Source organism: Chaetodon trifascialis, chromosome 5 (assembly GCF_039877785.1).
Source record: "Chaetodon trifascialis isolate fChaTrf1 chromosome 5, fChaTrf1.hap1, whole genome shotgun sequence".
Lineage (NCBI taxonomy): Eukaryota > Metazoa > Chordata > Actinopteri > Chaetodontiformes > Chaetodontidae > Chaetodon > Chaetodon trifascialis.
The window spans coordinates 10,228,896-10,256,593 of NC_092060.1; the positions used below are offsets into that span (position 1 = coordinate 10,228,896).

A 27,698-nucleotide genomic window follows, 5' to 3' on the forward strand; every position below is an offset into this window, starting at 1 on the left:
GGACAAGGCGAGGGCAGATCCTATGAAGAAACAACGCACAGAGGGGAGGTGTAAAAGCTCTGCTCTGTACAGTGTACATGCCAGCATATGAATTAGTGTTGAGCACAGAGCTGGGGGAGAGTTTCAAGGCAGCAGTTCATGGGAGTTCAGTGGATGATATTTGACGTTTACCTGCGCTTCTTGTGCAGCTGATCTGCTGTGGCTCTCTGCAGAAGCAAGCTGGAAGAAAAGCACAGCTACTTCTAAAAGCCCTTTCTTTCTGGTGTCTGATCTTTGACCTGTCTTATCCACACAGTGTCATTCAAGCAGGTAGGTGCATGCCTCTAATGAAACTGAATTGAATTTAGAGCAGCTAATGCTGGAATGCACTCTTCAAAGTTTTGCTGCAGCTGTATGTTTTTTTAATGTGAATTCTACAGAGAAATTCAACATGTTCAGTTTCAGACATAACCTAGATGTTGATGTCACTGTGCAGTGTAAAACACACATGACGTATGGAATAATGATGCATGTTAACGTCTGCGCACAAATTACTGTAATTTGTTTTCTCATTTTCCAAAACTGAATATTCACCTGTCAGAGTCAGAGTTTGGTCTCTGCCTTCACTTCTCATTCACTGTATTCTTGGAGACGCTGTGAAGCAGCCCACATTGTCATGTTAATGAGCTGTCACATCCAACACTCATTTCTCTCGGCCTTAAAAAAACCATACTTAAATGGAGATCAATGCATATTTGGACGGTCGTCAGTGTTCATTTACTCAAGATAAGCAAGCGTCGGTTCAAAGAAGAAGCCTTAACTTCAAAAGCAAGCTGGAAACTATTCACTGCAGAGCAGGCATCTTTGAATCCTCTTTTATCATTCTGCATTCATGCAAATATTTCAGGCAGGAACCCCAGCAATCTTACTAATGAAAAGAGACATTTTTAGAGACAAGACAATGAAACCAAAGAAAACTTTGTCTTTTTCTGTCCATTTTAAAGTAATTAGTAAATAGAGGTGCTGGAATGTCTTCATTGTATTATAGCAGTGCATTCATGGTCCCTTTATGAATGCAGCTCTTTGAATACTTAGTCTGCACCATAACCCCAAACAATAGATCCAATGGGACGCTACTGTATGAACTTTACATGGCTATAGAACTCGGCAGCATTCCTACCATGTACGTCATACTTCATAGGATTGCTATTCCTAACCACTCTTCAGCCCACCTTTGTCTCAATCTCACCTTATGTAACCAATTTTTCAGCATTCTTTCAAGAGAACAAGCTGCAAGAGCTGCTGACTGTGTGAAGCAGGTGAAGCTAAATCAAACTGTACACACAGACCTGACCTTTGGTTTAACAATTCTTGCACCTTTTATTGAATGGTAAAGTGCAAATATTGATCCTAAGATAAAGAATTGATCGGCTGAGATCTACTGCCTGCTTTTTCTCCCTCACTTGCCATGTGACTTGTTGAGATTTTTCTTATAATATTCCTTCTTTGTGTGTGTAGAGATCCTCATACTGCACGGATACAGAACTGTGCACCTACATTTTTTGATTCAGGTCTCTGATGTTGAAAGGGAACGAAACGAAAACAATTACAAACCAAAAAGTTACTTAACACATAATGAAGTAACGTAAAGACCTGCGCCGCACAGGTATTTTCAACCATTTCTTCTTTCCCTCTATCAACAGGTGTCAACATGCTGGAGCAAGTTCTGTCATTTGGACGGTCCCTGGTGCGCAGGAAAGTGGTTGACCTGAGCAGCCTGGAGGACTCAAAGCTGTGCCGCTGCCTGGGAACTGTCGACCTCATCGCCCTGGGGGTGGGCAGCACTCTGGGTGCCGGGGTTTACGTCCTGGCCGGCGAGGTGGCCAAAGGCGACTCAGGCCCCAGCATTGTCATCTCCTTCCTAATTGCTGCTCTAGCCTCCGTCATGGCCGGATTGTGTTATGCTGAGTTTGGGGCACGTGTCCCCAAGACCGGCTCTGCTTACCTTTATAGCTACGTGACAGTAGGAGAGATCTGGGCCTTCATCACTGGTTGGAACCTCATTCTCTCTTATGTGATTGGTGAGTTAGAGACTGTCTTTGAACTACATGTCATTTAAAGAAGATACTGACTTTTCATGCTGTCTGTTTATTGCTTTCTCACAGGTACCTCCTCAGTTGCCAGGGCTTGGAGTGGCACGTTTGATGAAATGATAGGAGGACACATAGAGACATTCTGTAAAACCTACTTCAGCATGAACTCTCCTGGTTTGGCTCAGTACCCTGACTTCTTTGCTGTCTGCCTGATACTGCTGCTTTCTGGTAAGGCAGCAAATAAAGGCTGAAAATCACAGTGTGTTTGCACAGAGGCCACTGAGAACACGGAAATTACGATAGCTACGTTTTGTTTAGTTCCACCAGCTTTTATGAGCCACAGCTGGCATAATCCAATAAAGAGATGGCAGGACATTGTGTGATAAGTGTTTAATAGGGCAGGGCAGTGAGAGTCCACTGGGAATCCACATTCACCCCTTGCTTTTTAAATATCCCTCATCATCCTGCTGGTTTTCAGCAGCACCCCATTTCTCTTTCCCACAGTCACACATACAGTACTCACAGCTGGGAAGTACACTTTCTTTACGACCTCAGGCCACTGAGAAGCTCCACCGAAGCAGCGGACAGTTTCGCATTGTCCATCGCTGTTGGTGACTGGGAGAGTACTCCCAATTCATGACCATCCAGGGATTCAAACTGAATATGTTTTGATTAAATTGCACCTTCATGACCTTCAGGCTGAATCTGAAGACTTAATCATGTGTTATATCCATTGGCCTGCCAATGTGCTGATTCCATTAGGTCAATGTGACCCAGACACAATCCACTAGTGTATGTTGTTTTTAGGGCGCCAGATGTTTTTAAGAACTGATGCAATATGTATCCATCAACACAAACAAACAAACAAACAAACAAACAAACAAACAAACAAACAAACAAACAAACAAACAAACAAACAAACAAACAAACAAACCAGTTTCTGCTTTTGTGAAAACTGAAAGGACCCTGTATTGTGTTCTGAAACACTCACACACAGTCCCACATGATGAACATCAGTGTGCTGGTATTGTCCTTGTGAGCTCATTAGCATTCTGATCTTAGCATCTAGTAGGGGTGCTTACATGGGCCTGTGCAATTTAGACTCAATTGCAGGACAAACTGTCAACTTAGGTTTTGAATCTCACTGCACTGAGCCCTGCTGATTTTGCTCCTGGCAGGACTCCTGTCGTTTGGGGTGAAGGAGTCAGCCTGGGTCAATAAGTTCTTCACTTCAATCAACGTGCTTGTTCTCCTGTTCGTCATCATCTCCGGCTTCGTCAAAGGAGACACACAAAACTGGCAGATAACTGAAGAATCCCTTATAAATGTCACCATGGTTACAAGGTAATGCGTTCATTTGTAAACCGTTGTAGTTGTATGTTTTGATAACCCACAAATGCAAAGCTGTTCACACACAGCATCATCAGTGTTTCGGGTTGTTTGTGTTCACGCAGTGCTCAAACATGCTGTGCAGCTGTGGACGAACTTTTCCCCACGTCACCTGCATCTTTAGTCCAGGCGTTGTTGTGATATGAGAGTTTCTATGTTTCAGGAACTTGTCAGTGACAGCCAATGTGAGCAGCAGTTACGGAGTTGGAGGATTCATGCCCTACGGCTTCAGCGGGACCTTAGCTGGAGCTGCCACCTGCTTTTATGCTTTTGTTGGATTTGACTGCATTGCAACGACAGGTGAGCCACTGATAGGTTGTTTCTTAGCATGATTTGACATCATCAAAGCTCAATGTGAAGACAATGTGTGTTTGTGTGTGACAGGTGAGGAGGTGAAGAACCCTCAGAGAGCCATACCCATCGGCATCGTGGTGTCACTGACTGTGTGTTTCCTGGCGTACTTTGGCGTGTCAGCTGCGCTCACGCTCATGATGCCCTACTACCTGCTGGATGAGAAGAGCCCTCTGCCCATGGCCTTTGAATATGTGGGCTGGCATCCTGCTAAATATGTGGTCGCAGCAGGTTCACTGTGTGCCCTCTCTACCAGGTAACTGCTGGCTTTGCTTTTGTAAAGTAAGCTGGATTCGCTGGATTTGAGACAGCTGAATTTATTATTCTAATTTCTGGTTGATGTGCATGCTATAAATGAGTGATATAAAGGGGAATGAGATCTGGTCAAAAATTATGACCACACATCTCTGTCTGTGTCTTGTTATAGGATTGATTCCTGTTGTTTAACAGAGCATAGGGTGTCGTGCTTAATTCTCTGTGTTCTCAGATACCTGCATGTCTTTGTAATATACAATTTAGAATTAAAATATCTTAAATGAGGTGGGTAAGTGTGCCTCAAAACAACATATTGCAGTGACATAATTCTGTCTTTCTTCCCTGAAGGTTTGCTTTATCAGTTCCCACCTCAGCTTCACCTCAGCAAACCCTGGTCAACAACTCATCCCATGATTTGCGTTCATGTGCATATTACCAAACTGGATTTGAACTAATTTAATTATGGATGAGTTTATGCCTGCAATGAGTGTTGAGGCTTTGTGGTCCGCCCTTTGGCAGCAATTTCTGCCGGTTTTGAAAACCCTTTAGCAGCCATTTTGGTGGTTTTATATCTTTGCACTTAATGTTTACACTCCTGGGTAATAATAACTCTTTAAATCAAGCTCTAAACCAGTTCTCAAACCTGAGAACAACAACTCAAATCTACCTTCAAACATAGGAATTTGGCCTTGAACACAGTCACAATGTATTGTATGCCATTCATTTAAGGTGTTGAAAATGAATGAAAGAAAACAACGTCATGGGATAAGTGCCAGCGGGAAAGAAAGACACTCACTGACTTTAATCATGCTGAAGTGTGTGTGTGTGTGTGTGTGTGTGTGTGTGTGTGTTTGTGTGTGTGTGTGTGTGTGTGTGTGTGTGTGTTTGGGCCTCTTGACTAACGTGTTGGTCTTGCATGTCTCTGCTGTCTCATGCAGTCTGCTGGGCTCCATTTTCCCTATGCCTCGTGTAATCTATGCTATGGCAGAGGATGGGGTGCTTTTCAAAGCCTTAGCCCGAATCAATCCTAAGACGAAGACCCCACTTATTGCCACTATGACCTCCGGTGTAGTAGCAGGTGAGAGCTGGGGAGAGTCCAGTGAGATAATTCCTGCTAATCTTTCTCCACCAATCAACTGTGAAAGACACAGAAAGATGCAAATAATCATTCGGTGCTTTTCTTCCTGAAATTGACCCACTCATCACTTTCTGCTTTAAATGATCCAGTTTTAGGAGATTTTCCCTCCATGTGCACATGGTGTTCTTTCATAGTTGTGCAGGTGTCATGTTTTCTTTCCCAGAATGCCCTCAACTTAACCATGAACCATCTTCTCCCTAGCCTGTTGGGCTCCATGTTCCCTCTGCCGCGCATTCTCTTTGCCATGGCACGAGATGGTATTCTGTTCAAATTTATGTCCAAAGTGAGTAAACGCCAGTCGCCTGTTGCTGCCACCTTGGCGGCAGGTACCACCGCGGGTAAGCTCTCGAGACAAGGTCTCACCTGTCATTGGGGTTGTATTGTGGACTTGTTTGGGATTTTTTTGTGGTGGTGGTGACTGCATGTTTGGTGATGGTGTTTCCAAAAGCATGTGAAAAGACATTACACACATCATGGCTGATAAGTTTCTGGACATGCTTGAATTTTAAAAGTTATCTGTGTTCACCACTTCAGTCCATCTAGCTTTCTAAATATAAAAGTACAGAAATAAAGATTTAGCTACAGGAAATGAACTAACTACAAGTGCTGTAGCTTCTTAGACTACATTCTGATGTCTTTAAAAAAATAGTTGAACATTACAGGAAATATGTTTGTTTATTTTCTTGCTGAGAGTTAGATGGTTGGTTGCTGAATGTGAAGCTACAGCCTGGTGTGGCAACCTTATCATGATGACTCCAGGAGGTCACTGCTCCTTGCCAAGAAATGCTTTGGCACATAACCTCCAGCAAAACCAGAATGTGTTGTTTTTACACATTGGATGGAACAGTGTTGGACAGCGTAGCTCAGTGCATAGAGTGCAATCAAGGGGATAAGTCTTGCCTGACGATATCTCACTGCGCTCAGGTGTAAGGTGTCAAATAAGGGTCCTGAACTGGTAGAACTGGTTGGAGGCACTTTTGTCACTTCTGTCATTTTCTTTAATCTAATATTTTGAGAAGTGGCGACTTGCCACTGCTCTGTGTCTGAAGTGTGCTGCTGAGATCAGCTCCAGTCTGGTGCCAAGATACGCCAGAGGGAACGCCGCAGTGTTTCTCACATCAAAGCGCACTTGGTCTGGAGATGATTACAGCTGTCAGCCCAGGGAAATGTTTAGCTCTTTTGTGATTTTCCATTGTGAAAACATGTCTGCATGATGTTTAATTTGCATCTGTTCATGTGCATTTGTTATGTGGTGCATCTGCTGAAAAAAAAAAGTCTTTCCATTTATCCATCCAGAGAACGTTGTTGTTGCTGTATGTGAGTGTAAATGAATGCTTTCATGCATTTTGTTAAAATGATTGCTCCAGTGGTCAGTGATGATCCCATTTCTTATACACATTCTTATAAAAATCAAAGTATTAGTTTTAATTGTATTAATTTTTTTCTTTTCTTGCTCACTATAGCCATCATGGCTTTCCTGTTTGACCTCAAAGCACTGGTTGACATGATGTCCATTGGCACTCTGCTGGCCTACTCTCTGGTCGCTGTGTGTGTACTGATTCTCAGGTGGGTACATTCATAAATAGTTTATCTTAAAAAAGAGAGAGATAAAGGAATCTAACACAGCAACGCTGTGAAACAACTTTCCTCATATATTTTCCCAAAAAAACCACAGGTATGATTTTCCTGTCAGAGTAACATGCCTCATGTTGTTGCATCACACGGGTGATGTAAGACCGCTGAATAGTCTCCATTGTATGAATGTGAAGGGGCTGATTAAGTGACTGTAGGTGTTTACTTAAATTGTCTGTACTTGCTAAACTCTGGCGTTGCTGCACAGCTCTGCTTGTTGCACCAAGATGACTCATCGCCGCAGAAGCAGTAAACAAGGACACTGTGATTGCTGCCTAGATTTATAGTCCTCGGTTGTTTCGTAAAACCAAAGATCATAAGCCATTTCACAGTCAAAGTGGTTTGTATGAAGGATGTACTGTATATACACAGGCAGGGAGCGGGGTTGTCTGCTCATCAGAAAGTTGGTGGTTTGATCCCTGGCCTCTGCAGTCTGAAGGTCCAAGTGGGAAGATACTGAACCCCAAATCATTCCTGATGCTGTGCCACCAGTGTATGAATGTGTGTGTGAATGGATGAATGCTGACTTGTGTATTAGTGTATAAGCTGTATAAATGCAGTCTTTTTACCGTTTGAAGTACTCAGAGACACTGACAACCCTGAATATAGTACAGAAGTGTGGCTTTGAACTGTAGTAACATGCAGACATGACCTTTATACTTGTTTCTGTGGTCCAGGTACCAGCCAGATGGGGCCCTAGAACGGCGGGCAGGGACCGGAGAGCGGGACTACCTGTCCTCTGAGGGGGGCGAGTCCGACCTGACAGAGTCAGAGTCCCACCTTAACATGCTGAAAGGTGGCAGCTCCACCTTGCAGGCTGTCCTGCACCCTCCAGTCTCACCCACTGAGTATTCCTCCAGGGTGGTCAACATATCCATTTGCGTTCTTGGTAAGCAGGCCAGGTTGAGATCATTGTTTTATGATAGAAGTAAAGATGTGAGCATTAAGTGTGCGTTTTGAAACCGCAGTGCTGGTAGTGTGCATGCTCAGCTATCTCACCACATACCACATCGGCTCCATCCTTGGTATGGAAGTGTGGATCCTGGCATTGCTGTCCGTGTGTCTCCTCATCTCCAGTATCTGCATCTTCATGGTGTGCAGGCAGCCTCAGACTAGCAAGAAGGTCTCCTTCATGGTGCGTGACTGCTCAATAAGTCCACTGTTTGCATGCCAAATCCTCCAATACGGAATGAGACCGATACAATGCAAATACATTATTTTTGTGCTTGTTGCCATCACAGGTTCCTCTTCTGCCTTTTCTGCCCATTCTGAGTGTATTTGTCAATATTTACCTCATGGTTCAGCTGAGTGGAGATACATGGATACGTTTCTCTGTGTGGATGGCTGTGGGTGAGTGTCTTTTAACTGCAAACAAACAACTGACCCATTGTGAATATTTAAAGGAAAAGTTCAACATTTTGGGAAATATGCTCATTCGCTTTTTTGTCTGGAGTAAGATGAGGTCAGTATCAGTGTGTATGCCAAATAAGAAGCTAGAATGGAGACAGTTAGCATAGCTTAGCATAAAGGCGTGACATGGGAAGGGAAACAGCTCGCCTGGCTGTATCCAAAGCTGCAATGTCTTGCCTGGGAGCAGTGACTTCCTTTACCCTCAAATATGTGATGCCTTAGCCAGTGGGGTCACTTCATATCTTGTCCAACACTCCTCTCAGGCTTCCTGATCTACTTTGGCTACGGCATGTGGCACAGTGAGGAGCGCCAGCGCCTACTCCAGGGTCCGCTAAACAGCAGCGGCACCCAGGTACAGGACAAACCCAGCAGGGAGAAGCAGGTTGGTATGGGGGCAGGAGAAAAAGACCAGGAGCCTTTCATCTGCCCAGAAAAGACCAGCCGGTGTTAAAGTTTACCAGCTCCTTTACAAACTCTGTGAGGCACCAGATGCATAAAAGCACACAGCAGCCCTGCCTTCATGCACCCGTTTATACATCTCCACCATGTGTGCCTCAGTCACAAGTGCATTCTGCCTGCAAAGGCAGCGTCAGTATTCAGTATCAGTGGCTGCAGGATGGGGAGCTGCTCAGATGGATCCACAACCTGTAGGTCACTTTAGCGTGTAATGGACAGCATTGGAGGCAGAACTGAGAGGACAGGTAACACACTGGAGAGTGATGTTCATTTCCTTTAACACTGAAGCAGTCAAGGCCAAGACTGCAGCAAAGCTTTTCTTCGCCATTTTGAGTTCTTAGTGCATGACACACGTCGTCTTTTCTGTTCATTTTTACATTTGAAGCAGGTCTGTACAGGTGTGTTTTTGATTGTAAAGTCCCGAGAGTCGGTGTGAATCGATAGTACTACAGTTTGTTACACCCATACACCCCGTACAAGTATCAAAAATAATGTTAGCTTGCGGTAAAAGCACTCACTGTTCTTTGACACAAATGTAAGTTGCTGAGAAAGGACATTAACATTAGGTTAAAGATGTGTTGTCAATCATAAAGTTGAAATATATTATTATTTTTGCATAATTGTTTTACGTGCATACATGTGAAGTTGTGATATCTGTATAAAAAGAACACGCTGCCACATTTGGACCAATGTACAGCATGTCGAATAGTTTTGTAAACATGACCTGATTTACTGTATCTGTTAGGGGATTGAAAGTAGGCTTCTGGAGCTACGATGTAACACATCATATCAGTCTTTGCTGTAGTTCTTGAGGCGTGTGTAGCTGTTGTGGTGGCTTTGTTCAGCACAGGCTCACATCTTCACGTCTTTTGTATCTATGACCTGTACAATCTCAATATGAAGCTTTTGAGAACTCCTCTCAAAAGGTTTCTTTTTCCACATGTACGACATGCTGTATTTTCCTGTTCGTCTGGTATTTTGTTACACAATTGCAGACTTGCTGTCAATATGATCTTCATGAAAGAATTTTCCACCTGATAAGATGGACAATTGTCAATTGTTAAGTATTACATAAAAAAAGATCTGCCTTGCCACATCATTTTGATGAACTGGGCATTTTTTCAGGTTTATTCTCTTGTGTTCAGTGTCTTCAGTGACTGGAGTCTGTGTTGCTTTGGGACCCATTTGGGGCACTTCTTTCCTCTGGGCTCTTAGGGGGCACCCTCTCTTTCTTGGGCAATGAAATGTAAGGCTCAGTGAGCTCTAGTTTACAGTAGAAACTTGTGTTCTGGCTCCTCGTTCACCTGTACTGCCAGTGTTTTACACCCTCTGATGTGGAGAAATCCCACACTTTTCAAGAGGTCAGATACTGAGGCTGTGGGAGGTTGGTGATTGGTCAGTCAGGTTGATTGAAGTGTGCAGTGCAGTGGTTTAAATGAATGTGGAACAAATTGAGAAGCTAGTCTCTGCAGGAGTAAGGTAGGTTATCTACTGTACTGAACCTCTACATTAACAGCGTAGAGTCTTCCAGTGGGGTTACCGCTTAAAGTACATAGATGTAACCATGATGTTATGATTTAGTATCACTTGGTACCAACTTCACTGCCAAAAACAATAAATGTATTTTCCAGTAATACAATGTTTGGTGTTTTCATTTTCTCATCATCATAAATCAGGAATTAATTTTGAATGTTAGACTACAAATCAAAGAGGAATGGATTCAGTTTGGATGTAGATGACGCCACCATGTGGCCACTGAGAAAGCACATCATGTATTGTGTGTGTAGTGTGAGACATATGTGTATTTTTTGGTTTGTCTTCCTGCATACTTTTATGGTCCAGTCCAATGCGTATGTATCCATACAGTGGTGGAAGAAGTTCTCAGATCTTTTACTCAAGTAAATGTACCAATACCACAATGGAAACAGAACCGACCTAAAATACTCCTGTTTAAGTAAGTACAGCACAGAACTATTCCTAAGTAAAAGTACCTCTGCAGAATATGCCTATGTGACAGATATATTATCATACATGGCATTGTTAGTTAATGCTGGTGCACTGATGTGTAAGCAGCATTTTACTGTTGCAGCTGTTTGAGGTGGAGCTAGTTTTAATTACTTATATTACCGGACTGTTGGGTAGTGATTCCCAAATTAAAGGTTGGATCCCCTGGAAAAGGTCACAAGACAGATCTGAGGGCTCATGAGATGATTAGAGGGGAAACATGTCTCACGGACATCTGAAAGTTGGCTTGGGCCCAAACTACACCTAACTTTTCTGAAAGGGGTCACCAGCCAAAAAAAATTAATCTTTAACATTGGTTGTACTTTTAAAGAAAATCTCCCTCTGAAAAGTAACCAATAACTTCAGCTGTCAGATGAATGCAGGCGAGTAAAACGTTTCCCTCTAAAGTATGAAGCAACAGAAAATGGAAATATTCGAATAAAGTACCTCAAAATTGTACTTGTGCACAGTGATGGTTGAGAATTCTTGCAGGTATAGCCTGTTTGACCTGGAGTGACATGCACACATATCGACACGGATCAAGTGGCATTACAGAAACAGGGCACATTTAAATAGCTGGACCTCAGTGGGTATGACTGGAAGTATTCCTGGACAGAAGTCTTTCATAAAACAATACTTATGTACTCATTCGAACACTGAAAGAGGTATTTAGTCAGGAGGTCAATCAAAGACTAAAAACAGTTGTGCATGTGGTGTATGTAAGTAGTGTTTTTAGTATGGACCCCTCTTTTGAAAAGCACTATGACTCACTATCCACCAGAGGGCTCCAGAGTACACGTTTCTGCTCATCAGGTCTGAAGAGAGGGAGTAAACAGAGGGGCTCTGAAATTATTTTCCCTTTTCCTCTCAGTCTGTGAGGAGGATGGAGCTGGAAATCTAAACAGAGTAGCTGGAGCCTGCAGAGTTCCAGCGAAGCTCTGAGCCTGACCTCCTCTCCTACTGAGCCCCTCACCAAGCCTTCCCCGGTCTGTCTGGCCCCGCAGAGCTGTCGCCCCTCTGACCACCCTGTCAGAACACCATGAAGCTCTGGGTTGTGCTTTGCCTGGCACTGCTCTGGGTGGAGCTCCATAATGGTGAGTAAAGTCTGCATCTCCACATATGTGTCTTAGATTTATGTGTAAAGCAAAGTGACTGCTAGTTTCATCATGGGAACTTGGAGTGTAACCTGGGAGTAGTGGGAGGATTAGATAATCTGAGGTTGTGTAAATATTGGCTGCGGGTGGAGAATGGGAGGTGGATTCACAAAGAAGTAACTCTTATTCACACATGGCAAAGACAAACATTTTATTCATTCGTCAATCATACTGTCTTTCCTCGGGCACACACTGCAAACAATCTGCTATATATGAGTTTTATATAATGCATGTGGATGGTAAAAGTTTGCATACGGGAAGAGTTGCGTGAGTTTTTGCAAAGCATTTCTGCAGACCAACTCAAACCAGCTGCATTTGAGGCATGCAACAGGCGTTTCTAATTAACTGGCCTTTACTGCTGACCTTTCCTCGGAGTTCTTGTTAATGCTGCACCGAAGAATAGAACAACAAACCCCACAAAGTCTGCAGGCTGATCATTTTGTTCTCGTCTTTAATGGTTTATGCGTTCTGTGCCCACTGAGACATACGGCTGAAAGAGAGGCTGGGTTCTGGACATTCTGTGCCAGTAATAAGGATTTCATGCTTCCTGTTCAGCTGTTGTCACAGCTGGGGGAAACACAAAGAGTAGCACTACGGATGAACATACACCGGTCTGGACTCTGCTGTTTCTGTGAAGCCCAGTAGGGTTACAGATGATTTTGTGACTTGCCTTTGTTATCTTTATTGTCTTTGCTCCCTCCTTTTACCCTCCTTCCTCTGTGCCTCTGTGCATCCAGGTGCCTGCCAACAAGTCAAGCGGAGAAAAGACATAGGAGAGAACCGCATCCGGCCTGGAGGGAAACGGGTGAAGATAAGACACCCCAAACTAAAGGACGGAGGAGGGAAAGGCCAGTCCCTTTTGACCCAGGTTTTAGATAAGGGACGCTTTGTGCGCCTGGGCCACAGCACAACCCTGACTCCTGGGAAGAACATCGAGCTGCGCTGCAAAGGCAACTCCATCGGATGGTCATACCCGACCTACCTGGACACCTTTAACGACTCACGCCTCAGGTGCTGGGAACAGAAATCAGCTGTTTGTGTCTGCTATAGGTTGATGTCAATGCAAAAGTCTTATATTTTTGTTTCCCACCTCCAGCATCAAGCAGAGTGACAAGTACAGTCAGCTGATCCTGACGTCACCCTCTGCTGCTGACACAGGGCCCTACAGCTGCTGGGTGATCGTGTGTGATGGCACGGAGTGTGAGAAGGACCATGAACGCACCTATGTCTCCTACATCTACTTCACAGGTGCTTCAATAGCATACAGAGCACACTGCACTTTACAGCTGCATTTTCTAAAATTAGCAATAAGATATTTCCAAAGAGTACATGTTGTCACTTATGACATATGTTTAACCATTGATTATAATATTTGGAATATCTATGAATGCTTTATTATCAGTGATGAGATCAGTAATAAGGCATTATAGTGCATAAGTAGAAACAATCTTTTTGGTTGCCAGGTTGAGAGTCCACATGCAAGTGAAGCTTTTCTTTGAGTCTTTGCATCTGCTGGCAATGCTCATTTTATATGAGCTAATCAATGTCTTTATATCCACAGTGGATCTACCGACGTTGTAACCTGAAAGGTGTTTTAGTGAGGAAGCCTTAAAGAATTATCACCTGATAATACAGTACCTCTCAGGTCTGTAGGCAGTTTTAACGTCTTTCAGTGAGTTTTGGTTTTACAGCCCACGACTTTACTGCTGTGATTCAGTCTCACAGCTCTCATCAGCCTTGTATGCAGTCACAGCAGCAGCAGCTGTTTTCAGCTAAAACAAAGCTCTGACAAATCAACTGCACGCTACCGGCTCAGCGTTGAACAGCAGACAAGATTAGTGACTGGCTGCGATAGTGGAACGGTCAGTAGCTCGCAGTCAGATAGTTCACTCAGGAGTTGGTGGAGACCAAAACAAAGCTAAAAGAAGAATGAATATAATATATATTTTTTAAGAGGCGAGAATCGTGAACCCAAATGAATGATAATGATGATACTCCTTGTATCATCATTATCATTCATGTACAGATTCCTGCTGAATCTGTACATTTTTGGCTACATGTCCACATATTAGCTATATGGTGCTCATGTGCCAGTGTTGCATTTATGTTTTTTTCTGGCCCCAAGTGGCCAGAAAATGAATTTGTGATTTTAATTTATGTATTTTTTTTAAATATATTATTGGCAATGAAGACATAAACATAATTCCTTTTAAAAGCTTTTGACCTTGGTGCTCTGATTACTTTATTAACCATCCATAATGTCATTAGTGACAATTTAAACCCTTTATGTTTTATTGAAAAGCGATACAGTGATTTATAATGAATGAGCTGGTGAGGGTTTAATGTCTTCCTCATAAATATGCAGCTGTCCAACACTTAATTCATCTTAACAATAGGACGACCTGTCTTCATTTTTGCACCAGTGTCCTAGAGGACATCTGCACCTTGTGTGTCAGTTAATTTCACCGACTGTTTGACGCCACACATCTGTCCCTCTGAACAGACAAAGACAACCTCTTCGTCCCTTCTGCCATCCACTTTGAGATTGTGTACCTGCGCCCAGACAAGCCTGCTGTGGTGCCCTGCCGTGTGACCGACCCGCAGGCCAAGGTGTCCCTGCACAGAGAAGTGCCTCCAGAGGAGCTCACGGCCAACGGGACGCAGGTGACCTATGAGCCCAACAAGGGGTTCATCCTGCAGAACCCCAGCCCAGAGCATCAGGGGGTCTTCTACTGCAAGGCTGTGACCAAGGGCACCCCTCAGATCTCCACGAAGTACCAGCTGCTCTATGTGGAGGGTAGGGATGCAGCAATCACGCAACACTCCAACATGGTGATACACACAGAAACATATGGTGGTGCTGCTCCAAGTGCAGGACCAGCAACCATTTTCTGATGCATTTTCCTGTCAAACATAGTGCTCGTCACCTTATTGATTGGACGTGCCAAGAACCACCGTGAGAGGTGTTTCCACCATCATGATTACTTCACTTCATCAGCTTCCAGGAAAAGGCTTTCAAAAGAATCCTCACTGCTGAGCTCAGTTAATGTGGGCACTTGCCAACTGAAGTCTCGATTGATGAAATGGAAATTGTGTGTGGTTTAGGAAAAATCAAGCTCCCGTGGCATGTTCGACTGGCAGATGGCAAGGAATAGAGTTTGGACTGAAGATGGCGGTTAACTGTTTAAATACAGCTATGCTATCATCTATTAATGTCACCACACACACACACACACACACACACACACACACACACACACACACACACACACACACACACACACACACACACACACACACACACACACTTATCATGAAGTAATTGTGGATAGTGCACGTGATTAATTCATATTGTTTACTGCCTCTTGCCGACAGTTCCTAGTGGGCCACCATTTGTGAGCCTTGAAGCCTATCCAGAGTCTGTGAGAGGAGGCGACAACATCAATGTGACCTGCACAGTGCTGGGGGAGCCAGAGGTGGACGTGAGCTTCACCTGGTCTTATCCTGGTCAGGTGAGAGGAAGACTGGGCTCAAAGCCAAAAGTCAAACCTGATTCAGGACAAGAGTTAACTTGTGTTTAATAATAATAGTGGAACTGTAGCGCCCACAGCAATCATTGAAAATATATTTGACACATACAGCAGATCTATGAAGATAAAATGATAATTAAATGTACCAATTGCTAATTAAGTCTCAGAATTGTTAATAATTATTTGATAATAGTAATAATAAAATTCTATTCTTGTCTTTAAATGAAGAAAGAAATAAATTGATTTGCAAAATCATTTTTAAAAGGCACGCAGATTGTTTGTTATTCGATGTATTTATTTATTGAATTTTATTCAGAGGGAAAATAATGGAATGTGAGGATCTTGTGAATCCATTTAAAGACAATAATGAAATCTTTAAGTGGCACATTTAATGAAAATTTTAGGAGATTTTTAATGAGTTTTTTTTTTTGGCATTGTGTCATGCAATGTATCACACTATAAGATAAAAAGACTCCATAGAGACATACTGTGCGCTGTATAGAATATCATTTAGCTGTTTTATATCTCAATATAAAACAATAATTTAGGATGCATCTGATAAGATGTAGTAATGTCTTGCAGTAGAAGGTAACCAGCCACAGTAAGGTGCTGTCCTGCTCCAGACTTTGAATACTTTGAAACATTACTTTGACACAAAAACGTTTGATTGCCTCATTAAACTTCTATGAACATACACAAAGTTTTTTAATTCAAAAGTTGAACTGCTGGATAAAAGATGTCTCCTACTTCCCTGAAAAGTCCAGTGCATGTGCACAGGAGGTTTCACATTTCCACATCACACGATGATCTCACAGAATCCTGCTGGTACAAGTGTTGAGCTGAGATTTAAAGAGAGCGCAGAGAAACTTTCCCCCTTCAGAAGACCAATGTGAAAACACTCCACACACATCAGTCTGCACGGAGAAGCTCACAGTCGTGTTTGTTCTGTTGTGTAGGACCACCGTCCAGTTCACATCCACACCTCCTGGAGGCTGGTCAACAGAGGCATGGGCCACACCACGCGGGTCTCCCAGAGCGTCATGACTGTAGAAGACATGGAAACCATCGACTTTGGGAGCTATGTCTGTAAAGCCAAGAACCAGCATGGTGAGACAAGTGTGACAACCAACATCACCTCCAAATAGCCCCAGAGGAGTTGTGGTCATGTTTGATGTGACTGTGTTGTTGAGATATAACTGTAACACACCAACCAGTGAGAGCAGATGAAATTGACATGTATATACATAAAAATGGGTGTATTTTTAGATTGCAGATTGTGGTAACATAATAAAGATTTGCTACATCTTTTGTTGAGTTAATTTTCAAAAGTGGAACCACAACTGCGTGAAAGGTTAATGTAAAAATGCACGAAGCCACCAGCCAAACATGAGAGGATTCAATTTGCATCTGAAGTGCGATGAGGTTTCCTACAGTCACCAGACCTCAAATCCACAGAACATCTCTGGGAACATCTAATAAGAGGAAAAACCATTTCATAACATGCTTCATGAAATGCTCGACAGGAGTGTTGTTTCAAAATAGATCCTCAAAGCCTGCAAAAAGTTGCAGAATGGATGCTAAAGAGAAAGCTGTAATTAAGGCAATTACTATATTTATCAAATATTAAGATTTTAATTTTGAAATAAATGCTAGCTTTAAAATTTAAGGCCTTTTTGTCTGGCACAACACCCGACTGCTGTCAGCCCTAGCGCTCTGTTGTGTTGGACACCTAATCAAACATCACTGACTAATCGTAGTTGGCCTTCATGCTGCATTTAAATGACATCACGGTGCTGGAAAAGAGAGCAGCAGCCATCAGAGACTTGCTCTGGCTTTGTGGCATGTTGTGAAGAGGTTGAAGTGTGGTTTAAAGCTGAGCTGTGTGCCAGGCTGACGTCCTAATGCACTCCGTATGTGGAATGCGATCTGCAGGCCCTGAACTCATTTTGGTCCAATGCAACACTTGCTGCAGTTTCCACTTTGCTGAATAGTTGCTGGTTGTTTGGATTTTGAAATATACTTTAGCTAAGGATGCGGATGTTTGTGGTTGAGAAAGACATTCAAAGACATTTGTCTCAACAGTCCCAAGGCTGGACAGATACCTGCTGCACTCAAATTTTCCAGTCCAGGAAAACCGTCCTTGTGACATACCTCTTAAAGGTAACTGTAAGTAGAGTTCCATCTGCTGCCATCAAGTCAAAACGTGTAGATCACAGCTATAAAGCTTGACTTTGACATAGCAGGTTTAATACAAGACTTTATTAATTTCATCATTTAAACAGGGTCAACACACCAATAATATCAGTTCCACAGAAAAATACTTTGAGACATTTCCAAGAGGCCAGATGTTTGACGTGTACAGTACAAGCACTCTAAAGCTTCTTCTGCTCAACTCTTTGCAAAGATCCCGACTTTAAAGCTGTATTGGGTGAGTCCAGTGAGGGGTGATTAACAAGACTCAAACACATGCACAAAGACTTGGATTGGTCCCATGGTCAAACAACAAGCAAATGTGAAAAAGAAAACATGTTTGAGGCCACAGATGATACAGAAACTGCCAACCGAGACGTTAAAAATCCCAACCAAAAAAAAGGTAACCTCAAAGAAATTGAGAACATGGAGACATGGACAGCCCTGGTGTACTGACAGATGGAGGTCAGCGATATGAAAACCTGTCACTCTTCTGCAGGGAGATGTGAGAAATGGTGTAAAGCAACTCTGTATTTATTAATGCATATTTCAAACACAATGTGCTGTGAGGAGGGACAGTGTCATCTCTATTCATAGCTATTCTGAATTCAGACTTTACATGGCTGTGGTCTCCAGAGACGCGTAGAAACCCTCTGCAGGGCTGTATCTGCATACGTGCTGACATATGTATGCGTTTTTTTTTTTTTTTTTTTTTTTACTGCATGTACTGCACATGTGTGCATGCAGGAAAGACGAGCCTCTGCCAACAAGTACAAGTAACAAAAATAGTGTTTCATTACATAGAAGTCCTGAGATTTCCTTTTCCCCATCCATACTATCAATCATGAAAGGCAAAGAACAAGGTGACCCTGCTTATGAAGTGCTTCTGTGCAACTTTTTAAAATTTTTTTTCCTCCACCGTGTATAGCATCTCTGTACAGAAAAAGTCAGAGTTCATCCAATCCTGAAGGAGCCAAGGTCAGGCTAAACGAAGAGGAAACAAACATGGCTCTTAATTCCAGGGGGATAACTCCAAAGAAAGGGTCTGCTTCCTGGAAGCAGGGGTCCAGCGTTATCTGGGTGACACAGGAGGGCTGGAGAACAGGCCAGAGCTGCGAGGTGATTGGAGGCTGAAGGACTGGGAGGAGGGGGTGGAAGTGGGGGAGACCTTGCGGGGGCTACTCAAGTCTCCATTATGGAGCTTCCACAGCAGCTCCTCGTTCTCCATCGACAAACGCTTGTTCACCTTGGACTCCTTCTGAAGGGATTCCTGCAGCACTGCCTGCTCTGTCGACAGCTGTCTGCAATACATCAACACACCAGGCAAGTTAGAAAAGAGTTCACAGACATGATCCAGAGCTCCCGCCTACAAGTATAAACCCGTCTCAAGGTCCAATTCACAAAGTTTTGAAGTGGAGTACAGTTTGCCCTTGTTTTGTGTCTGATCACCATTATCTATGTGGTGAAGTGTAACACACACTGAAATGATAGCTGACGGCAAGAGAGAGAGCAGTGAAGGTAAGACTGGCTGATACAGGGTGAGGCAAAAGACTAAATACCTCCAATCAGCTTCATTTCAATCAGGAGACTTCAGGAGAGTGAACAATAATCTTATCAAAACATGCACAATAATGATGATAGATGTGAAAAGTCTTTGGTGACTGGACTCCATCGTGACCACCCCTTATGAATGTGCTTCAGTTACCACCAACTCTCTGAAGATGATAGTAATTTGAACTGAAATGCATGTGGCTATTAGCTCTGGTGTTTGTGAATTGAACTTCTTTTGCAATGAGGCCCATTTGTATGGAAAGGGCTCAATTTTGCACAAAATTACCTCATTCCAATGTGTGCAAATAGCACTGGAGCACCGAGATGACATTTGCTTGGCAGCACAGTTTGGGGCGCATTTCACAATTTGCATGTGTTTTGAAAATCACACACTTTTTGTCTTATTTGTGCATGTTCAGAGGCTGTAAAAGCTGTGCAATCGCCCCTCTGACTTCCAAAGTTCTCAGTCCTAAAGAAGATAAGACCCTTTAAAAACAGGTCACAGTTATAGTTTCAGGTTTTATTTTAAGTGCTGTAGTTCCAGCGAACATTACTCAAAGGAGGAGTGTGTATTTGTTGGGGAATTACTTCCAGCTGCTACTGCTGTATGTGCGATTTAGCCAACATCAGCTACAGAGCCCATATTCATCGCTCAATGATGAACAGTTTTAGATAATGATGGCAGTCTATGGCACAGAGAAGCATGAACTTTACTGCAGTCATTCAGAGGTTCAGTAAGAAGTCTGAGTTCAAGTGGTGAACTCTTACCTTGACAGTGCAGCATGTTTATCCATACGGGCTGTGAGGTCCTCATTCAGCTGCTGGACCCTCTTAAGGCTCTCATCCAACTGCACATTTTTCTCTTTCTGGAAAGAAAAAAAAAACCAGAACAGCTAGAACAGATAGTTTTGCTTGTCTTGATGTCCAGCAATCATTTTCAGCTGCCTCAGGTCTCACCAGTTTGTCGATCTCCATCAGCTTCTTTTCCTGCTGGTGGAGCTGTTCGTTCTTGATTTCCAGCACCACTTTGAGGCTCTCCAGCTCCTGCTCCAGATACAAGGTGTGGGAGTCCTTCTGCAGGGACAAATAAACAGTGCCAAATGTTCAGGGACTGGTAAAGACTTCAGAAGTGAGTACAGCCAGCCTTGTGGATGTGATATCGCCACAAATCCAGAAGCACACAACAGAGGGCGCCATGCACCACTTACACAATATCCACTGCTCTGGGCTCACAAGGACAATGAAACAAAAAGGGGACAATGAAATAAAAACGACAAACAGGGGAATAATAGTGTTTAAACCACTCCTAGGCAATCTATAATATTGAGCTATTGCTCTTGCTAATGCTGTTCCTATTATTTATCTATTAATGGCACATGTGGAGTGGCAGGGTAATGTGAGGTAGTTTCCCTAATTACTCGACTGTGCCAAAACGGAAAATGCTGAGTACATGTAGCAGCCACTTAACACTGATGAGGAATGGCAGCCTCACTGTACAGCAGCACTCTGGGAAAATTAAAATCTACACTGTGCAGAGAGGGAGGACAGAGCTGAAGCTAACACGGAGAGAGCAGAGCAGAACTCCACTCCTGTTCACACCTCTTAATGTAGTAAAGAACAGTTGGTTAAATGACCTCTTAAAGATGCGTTATTTTAAGAAAACGAGTACTGATTTCTGTTCTTGTGGCCAATTTATCTTTCTGGTAATCATTATCCACCTTTTATGCTTACAGGCAAGCACGACTGGAGTCATGAGATGTTGTGGAGCTCTGCTATAAAAAGCACACAGATAGAGTAAGGGTACCTGACTCATTTCGGCCAGCTCCTTCCTCCTGTTCTCCTCTGCAGTTAGCTTCTCAATGAGGGCTTTGTTCTCCGCAGTCAGCGCTTCAATCTGTCCCTGTGGATGTACACAAAGTCACTGAGTAAAGGTTTTAACACAATGGTCATCAATCCACAAATCAAGCTTTTGTTTGTGTGAATATCTGATTAAAAAAAAAAAAAGTCAAGCTTACAGATAGAGCAGCTTCTGCATCTCTCAAAGTTTTGTCCAAAGATTGCAGCTCCTGATTGTGGACTTTGCTGAGCTCTGAAGAGTTTACAGGTTTTATGGCATTAGAAACAGTTCAGAAAAGTACAAACAAACAAAAAAACCCACACATTTGTTGATCGATGTAGAATATATGAGTTAAAATATAAATTCTCAACTTGATCCAGTTTTAAATAAACTCAGAGAATGGATATGGTTATATAATTTGGTCCAGCCCTGCTCACTCACCTTCCAGTGACATTTCATACTGCTGTTTAACACACTGCAGCTGTTCTGTATGGCTGTTCTCTAATTCCAGCTTCATGGCTTCATGATCGGCTTTCAGTTCTTCCATCTTTAAAAAGAACACAGGACAGACTTCGTGTTGAAGCACAGCATTACCACAGGCATTACTATGCACTGCAGTGTATGAACATGTTTTTCAGTCATTTTAAAAATGTATTGCATCAAGGATTACTATGACACAGTACTGACAAAGAACAGTCCACCCTCCACTGGTGCCTGAGCCTCCACAGAGAACAGTTTTCCAAAAATGGATTTAATATTAGAAAGCCTTTAAATGAAAATACAGCAGGATACTCCATGCAAAAGTACACTTTATTAGTGGCCACTTTATTAGGTACACCTGTGCAATCTAATGCAATCCAATCCTATCCAATCGCTCCACTATGACATTGACTTTTATGATGCCTATGTCTTTTTTGACACTGTCATAGAGGGTTAATTTAATGATATGTTTTAGCATTGAGGTCATATTTAGTGGTGGTGCTGTTATACTGGACTGTGTTATATTCAGAAGTGTTTGAGGACGGATATCAGAAACATATATAGCATATAGTAAAGCACTTTTCTAGTCCATGACAACTCAAAGCACTTTCACAACACAAGTCTGCATTCAACCCACCCACAAAATGGTAGACACACAGATGGCACAGCATCGGGAGCAATTTGGGGTTCAGTATCTACGAATCAGCCAGGGATCGAACCACCAACCTTCTGATATGCGGACCGCTGTCGACCACTCTACCTCCTGAGCCACAGCTGCCCCAATACAATGTAGTCCTTCCAACAATAAGCATGGATTGAATGTACACATTTCTGATAATGTACACAATAAACTGGTAAAGATGGACAGTATGGCAGAGCTGCTGCACTGAATTGCAGGTATACCTAATAAAGAGGCCACTGAGTGTAAATCTTCACACATAATTAAAAGGTGGCATAGGGACAAACCTGCTGTTGCATGAGAGTCTTGCACTTGTCCGCCTCCTCCTGGTAGGTGAGGTGGACCTTGTCCCACTCAGCCTGGTAGAAGGTCTGGAGTCTGTGCTCCAGCTCGGCCAGGTCCTTCTGGTGCTGCTCCTGCAGTTTCTGCAGTGCATCCTCCAGCGCAACACGGAGCTCATCCTTCTCCTTCTCCAGACGCTCAGATGAATGGACGGAGCAAACTGGAAATAAAAACAGAAAAGCTACAATTTTTCTTTCTTGGTAAAACGACTGCATGCAGCTGTGCAGACTGTAATATTCATTAAAACAGGGCAGAGGAAAAATTGTATTAGTAACTGCTTGTGTAATAAATGTGGTATGTCCACTGAGGAACCTCTGTGTAGCAACGCTCTCCCTTGATGTCAATGTGTGACACTGAATGTGCTCCAAAAAGGAATGGAAAAACTGACTTTCAAGGGGAGGTTCCTCTTGCACTTGACTGCAGATGCCAGCTACCCTGCAGTCATTTATAGCCAGATGAAGATATGGCAACAAGTCTCTAAATTTATTCACAGTATCTTGAAATCAGTAACATAGGTAGCAGATTTCTCAAGTCAAGCTGTTCTCTCCTTCCTCCCACAGCTGGTAATTTGCTTTTTTTAAGTTGAGAAATTGGTGGGTTTTGTTTTTGTTCTGTAAACCAGCATCTTGATTTCCCAACTGTTTCCAACACCAAGTGTTTATATCTGCTCTGGAGTGGGTGACAGTGACCAACCCCATGACATGTCTCCAGTGTAAGTGCTCTCACACACACACACACACACACACACACACACACACACACACACACACACACACACACACACACACACACACACACACACACACACACACACACACACACACACACACACACACACACCACACACACACACACACACACACACACACAGAGTAGATACTTAGCAGCTCATGTGAACCTCATCAAGTCATCTGATGGTGCACAGTAAGAAAGAAGGTCTGCCGGCATATTAGCAGGTGTTCTTTCAAACACACGGTATGACAATAAACTCCAACTATTCAGAACTTGAAACTAAGCATAACTTCAACAGTGGGCATAAAATAACACTCGACCCAGATGTTGCCCTCCTATGCTATATGCTGCCTTTTCCCGTTTGCTGCCCCCACAAACCATCAGGACACAGTAAAGGAATATGTATTATTCTGTAATGAAAGTCATCCTACAAATACACGTATAGCCCATTCTCAACCACAGACTTATTGAGCACAGAGTCATGCTATCATGGATACCAAAAAGGTCTCATAAAAGGCTCTTTTTAGCATCTTTTGCACATAAGAAGATTCCCCTTTTAGCCACAAAGACCTCATGCTGCATGTCTCCATCTTATCATAATGTGAAGAGCCATTGTGGTCTGGATGTAAATGAAGCCCCAGAGTCTGTGTGTTTGCAGACACTGAGCTACATTATGAAGGAGCACTGCAGTGCATGAGCAGGAAGATTCACCTAACCAAGAGTAGAATAATGACAGCAGAGCCAAGAACAGAGGCCAAGCTAACATAGGGACTATCTATCAGGCTTTGGCATGCAAAGCTCAACAAATGGAGGCCAGCACTCCACAACCATGTGTAACAGAGATCTGGTCATATGAGCCTTTCTAGTCTAAATCCACCTCACAAAAAAACACCTCATGGCTCATATGGGGGAGGAGGGCCAAGGAAATCTAAAGTTAGCTGTATTTTGGCCCTCAGTCAGCCGGCTGTTGTAGTTTAGAAGTGTTACAGATAATGCAGATGATGAAAAATGCAGATCCCTCTTAGATGGAATTTTGCGTGTGAGGAATGATAACAAAGGGGGTGTGGTTGGATCACAATTTTGGCTGAGGCCCAAGACCGTAATTTATTGCCGTATGAGGGGTGAGATCAGTGTGGAAGCAGGCAGGGACACAGTCTGAGAGAGAAATGGACTAAAACCAGACTAACAAACGAAAATACCTCTGGACTTCCAAACATCTTTTACAATATATATTACAAAAGCTCCATCTGAGATCAGCGTAGGTCTCACGTCCTGCCTGATGTGAAGAATGTGTTAAAGTACAGACACACCAGCGCTCAGCATTTAAGAGCAGTCATGTGGAAGTCCCGAGGCTGTGAGGGAGGGTTGGAGCCACAACATTACTGCTGCCTTTAAAGAGAGGCGAAAGCTGACGTGTGAGCGTGTGTTTGAGCGTGTGTGTGAGCGTGTCTTTGAGTGTGCACATGCCGGTATGTGCAAGGCTACTTGGTGTGACAGCACTTAGGCTGGACATCAAACACGGGCCATTGTCCCGAAACCTTCACAAGGCCTCAGGTGGTGTGGCATTCCACCACTGGGAGCCCTTCCCTTGTGTGGGGTCAGAGGTCAACCTGCCACTCCCCGGGCAAAGAGCTGACACCACATGCACACATGCCTCAACAAATAGGTATCTGATTTTCAGCTGCAAACGAAGCAGTTAAACAAGAGGAGAAGAACCACAGGGGCTATCTGTGTGGTGGGCAAAAGCTAACCAGAGAGACCTCTCCTGCATACAGAAACAGCAATATCAAATTCATGACCAGTTCCATCTAATAAGCAAAGCTAGTCTCCAATAGCTCAAACCACTTCAGGCACAGCACTGAACTATTTTATTACCATTAAATAAAGATTACATTGTTTATCAAATAAACTGAACTGCACGACTGTTAGTCCAGAGGAATTTATGCAACGTAAGGGGTGAATCAGTTCATCAATGTAGAATAACATCAGCTATAAATCTCATAAGGCACCGATGACTCAGATCAATAACTGCATTAGATCCCAGCAACAGCATATGTGAACCAAGTAAACAACTTAAAAAATGTAAAAAGGAAAAACCCTATCGTCCTCATTAACTATCCCAACATGATCCACGTTTCCTGGCTTATCACCTGAACTAGACAATCAACAGGCCTAAAACCCATCACAGCGTGCACCAGGAATGTGTACTCTGCTGATAACAACTTTAAACACAGCTGGTGTGTGACCCAGGTGACTAACTTACCCAGCTCTCCTCGAAGGTTGACCAGCTCCTGGGACAGATCCCTGCACTGCCTTGTGGCTTCATCACGCTGCAGAGAGAGAGAGAGAGAAAGAAAGAGAGAGGGAGGAAAAAAGTAAACAGTCATGCACATGCTCATGAAGACTGAGTATTTGATTTGATACAGCAACCAGCTTAAATCACAAAGATGAGAGATCACAAGATCACAAATGAGCAATGCCAGCATTATGGATCTGAAGGGTTATTCACTGTAAGGAGGAAGGTTCTGTCAGGGCAACACCCTGACACATAACCATCTGGGGTTTTTCCTTCCAGCACATTGTTTTTGGCGACCAAATATAAATACATTAACAGCTCAACAGCTAACAAAGTTAAAAAAAAAAACTGTCAGCATAAGGGAGGGGGGTCAAGGAAAACTTGACTTTCAACTCATGTTTTCAGCCTTAGCACATGCCTTCTGTCAGCCTAACGCCTTTACTTCTCCCTCTCTGACTGTTTTGCAGTGGAGAGGGGGCAGTGCTGTAGCTGCAGTGCTCCTCCAGACTTCAAACTGACGCATAGATGATCCCAAAACTGTTTCTCTCTGATTTACCACCTTTCTCCCACTGCGCTGACTCACATGAACAACCTGACACCAAACAGGACATCACACAGCCTGAATAATTCAATTATTAAGACAAAATAACCAAGTAAGAGAAGCCAAACGTCACTTCGCTGATCACTTTACAAAAACAAATAGAGTTCACCCTGTCCTGCTGTACCTCAGATCTGCATCTATTCCTCACTGCAGACTAGAACAATGTAGAAGCCAGTTACCCTCTCTGCAGTGCAGGGAGCACTAAGGCACACTCTGCTGCCAGAACAGCCCATGATCCAGCCTCAGCCTGAGGCCTGGGTGCCGGAGTCCCCCCCCCAGGCTATGGAGACCCAGTACTCCAGGACAAACAGTGGTCCAGGTGGACGCACCACCTCCGCGCACCTCCTCCCCAGACTGCTCTGACTACATCTGAGGCAGGACTGAAAAAGCCGCTTCACTGGCTGTGGTGAGTGACTGCAGAGTGCATTACCGTATTACACCTAAAAAAAACAAAAGGGGCAGGCTACAGTGAGCATAAGAGCAGCCTCCTCACCGGGGAGGGGAGGTCACTTTAAGACAGCACTGAAGGCAGCCAGAATGGAGCAAACAGATAAATTGTACAGAGCTGCCTGACATCAGGCTGATGGAGCAGGACATGATGCTGTGCAGTGACCTTCCCTGGGGATATATTGAGAGGCTTCATTACCACCATCCCCCACCTCTCATCCAAACCTACTGTACATTAAATCCTCCCCTCACCCCTCTGCACCATTACCTTAAAACCTGCTGCGTGGCTACAGGCTTCATCAATCTCTCCATTACATGATGATATCATGCTGAGAGAGATCACATTCCCAGCTTCACTGTGAGCGCGGGTCTTTACAGTTAACATATAGAATTAAAAAATGATATGTCACTTGTTGACTAACGACCAAATGTCCTTCATAATTATTCCTCGATGTGCATTAGAAACAGTGCATCTGAACCGTTAACAGTCACTGAAGAAGCATTGTGTAGTAAATGCTCTCCATGCAATCACGCACTGATGAATCACAGGCATTTGTTTAATGTTTATGTTTAATCAGAAATCATTTGGTATTGAGCAAAGTAACGGCCACCACGCTGCCCTGTACACAAAGATTTTCTTGCTTAAACCTCAATTTTGTCAAAATTCTTTTATTCTAATTACAGACGTCTAGGTTTGGCTGTGCACATTTGTGTTATTTTATCTAGATTCTTACTTGGTAAAGCCCATGTAACCAAGAGACATCTAGCCGGGTGCAAAGAAGAGACATGTCCCCAGTGTATATCAATATGATACTATGTCAGGTGTAGAATAACACTTGATGGCAGACTAAGATCAATGACTACTTGCTTCCGATCAAGTTACAATTTCCTGGGAGGACTGTGAATTTCACAAAGCAAGGTGAGATTGTGAATCATTTTTCTGGTTATTTGGGAATGTGCCTGCAATCCTGCACTGAAACTAAAACTCATGTCACAGCATTTTCTCTTTGAGAAAAGGTATGTCAAACCAGGGCCAGGGCTGATGCACTCCAGCCAAACAAATGAGATAAAGTAATCAGTCCTTTGCTTCGTGTTTGGCTGCTGTTCATATCATCAAGTCAACAGCTGGGACATTCTCACACTGTGATGGTA

General features: G+C 43.3%; 3 protein-coding genes across 9 annotated transcripts in view; 2 read left to right on the forward strand and 1 right to left on the reverse strand.

The window, feature by feature from the left end:
• On the forward strand, positions 1-10,335 carry slc7a2 (solute carrier family 7 member 2). 2 transcript variants are annotated; one of them, XM_070963051.1, is made up of 12 exons: positions 1-309; positions 1,683-2,060; positions 2,145-2,300; positions 3,251-3,416; positions 3,625-3,761; positions 3,846-4,068; positions 5,006-5,145; positions 6,669-6,771; positions 7,515-7,726; positions 7,806-7,972; positions 8,079-8,187; positions 8,511-10,335. In XM_070963051.1, the coding sequence occupies exons 2-12, from the start codon at positions 1,691-1,693 to the stop codon at positions 8,696-8,698; spliced, it is 1,971 nt and encodes a 656-aa protein (XP_070819152.1). In that variant the 5' UTR covers positions 1-309; positions 1,683-1,690; the 3' UTR covers positions 8,699-10,335. The 2 variants fall into 2 exon arrangements, with proteins under 2 accessions (XP_070819152.1, XP_070819153.1); XM_070963052.1 differs by lacking the exon at positions 5,006-5,145 and adding an exon at positions 5,407-5,543.
• A 1,229-nt stretch (positions 10,336-11,564) lies between these two features.
• Positions 11,565-16,699, forward strand: pdgfrl (platelet-derived growth factor receptor-like). Its single transcript, XM_070962695.1, has 6 exons — positions 11,565-11,801; positions 12,599-12,872; positions 12,958-13,109; positions 14,365-14,658; positions 15,237-15,373; positions 16,348-16,699. Exons 1-6 carry the CDS (start codon positions 11,747-11,749, stop codon positions 16,534-16,536), a joined length of 1,101 nt encoding a protein of 366 aa, XP_070818796.1. The 5' UTR covers positions 11,565-11,746; the 3' UTR covers positions 16,537-16,699.
• A 932-nt stretch (positions 16,700-17,631) lies between these two features.
• mtus1a (microtubule associated tumor suppressor 1a) overlaps positions 17,632-27,698 on the reverse strand; it is a 28,611-nt gene continuing 18,544 nt past the window's right edge. For 5 of the 6 annotated variants that reach the window (XM_070962513.1, XM_070962512.1, XM_070962515.1 and 2 more), the window contains 8 exons: positions 25,466-25,532; positions 22,416-22,630; positions 21,411-21,516; positions 21,148-21,221; positions 20,937-21,032; positions 20,090-20,206; positions 19,901-19,998; positions 17,632-18,882 (listed from right to left, as the gene is read on the reverse strand). In XM_070962513.1, coding sequence (XP_070818614.1) covers positions 18,654-18,882; positions 19,901-19,998; positions 20,090-20,206; positions 20,937-21,032; positions 21,148-21,221; positions 21,411-21,516; positions 22,416-22,630; positions 25,466-25,532 — 1,002 coding nt within the window. In that variant the 3' untranslated portion in view covers positions 17,632-18,653. Of the gene's footprint in view, positions 18,883-19,900; positions 19,999-20,089; positions 20,207-20,936; positions 21,033-21,147; positions 21,222-21,410; positions 21,517-22,415; positions 22,631-25,465; positions 25,533-26,278; positions 26,512-27,698 lie in introns of those variants that run through there. The other variant, XM_070962517.1, reaches the window with a different exon arrangement.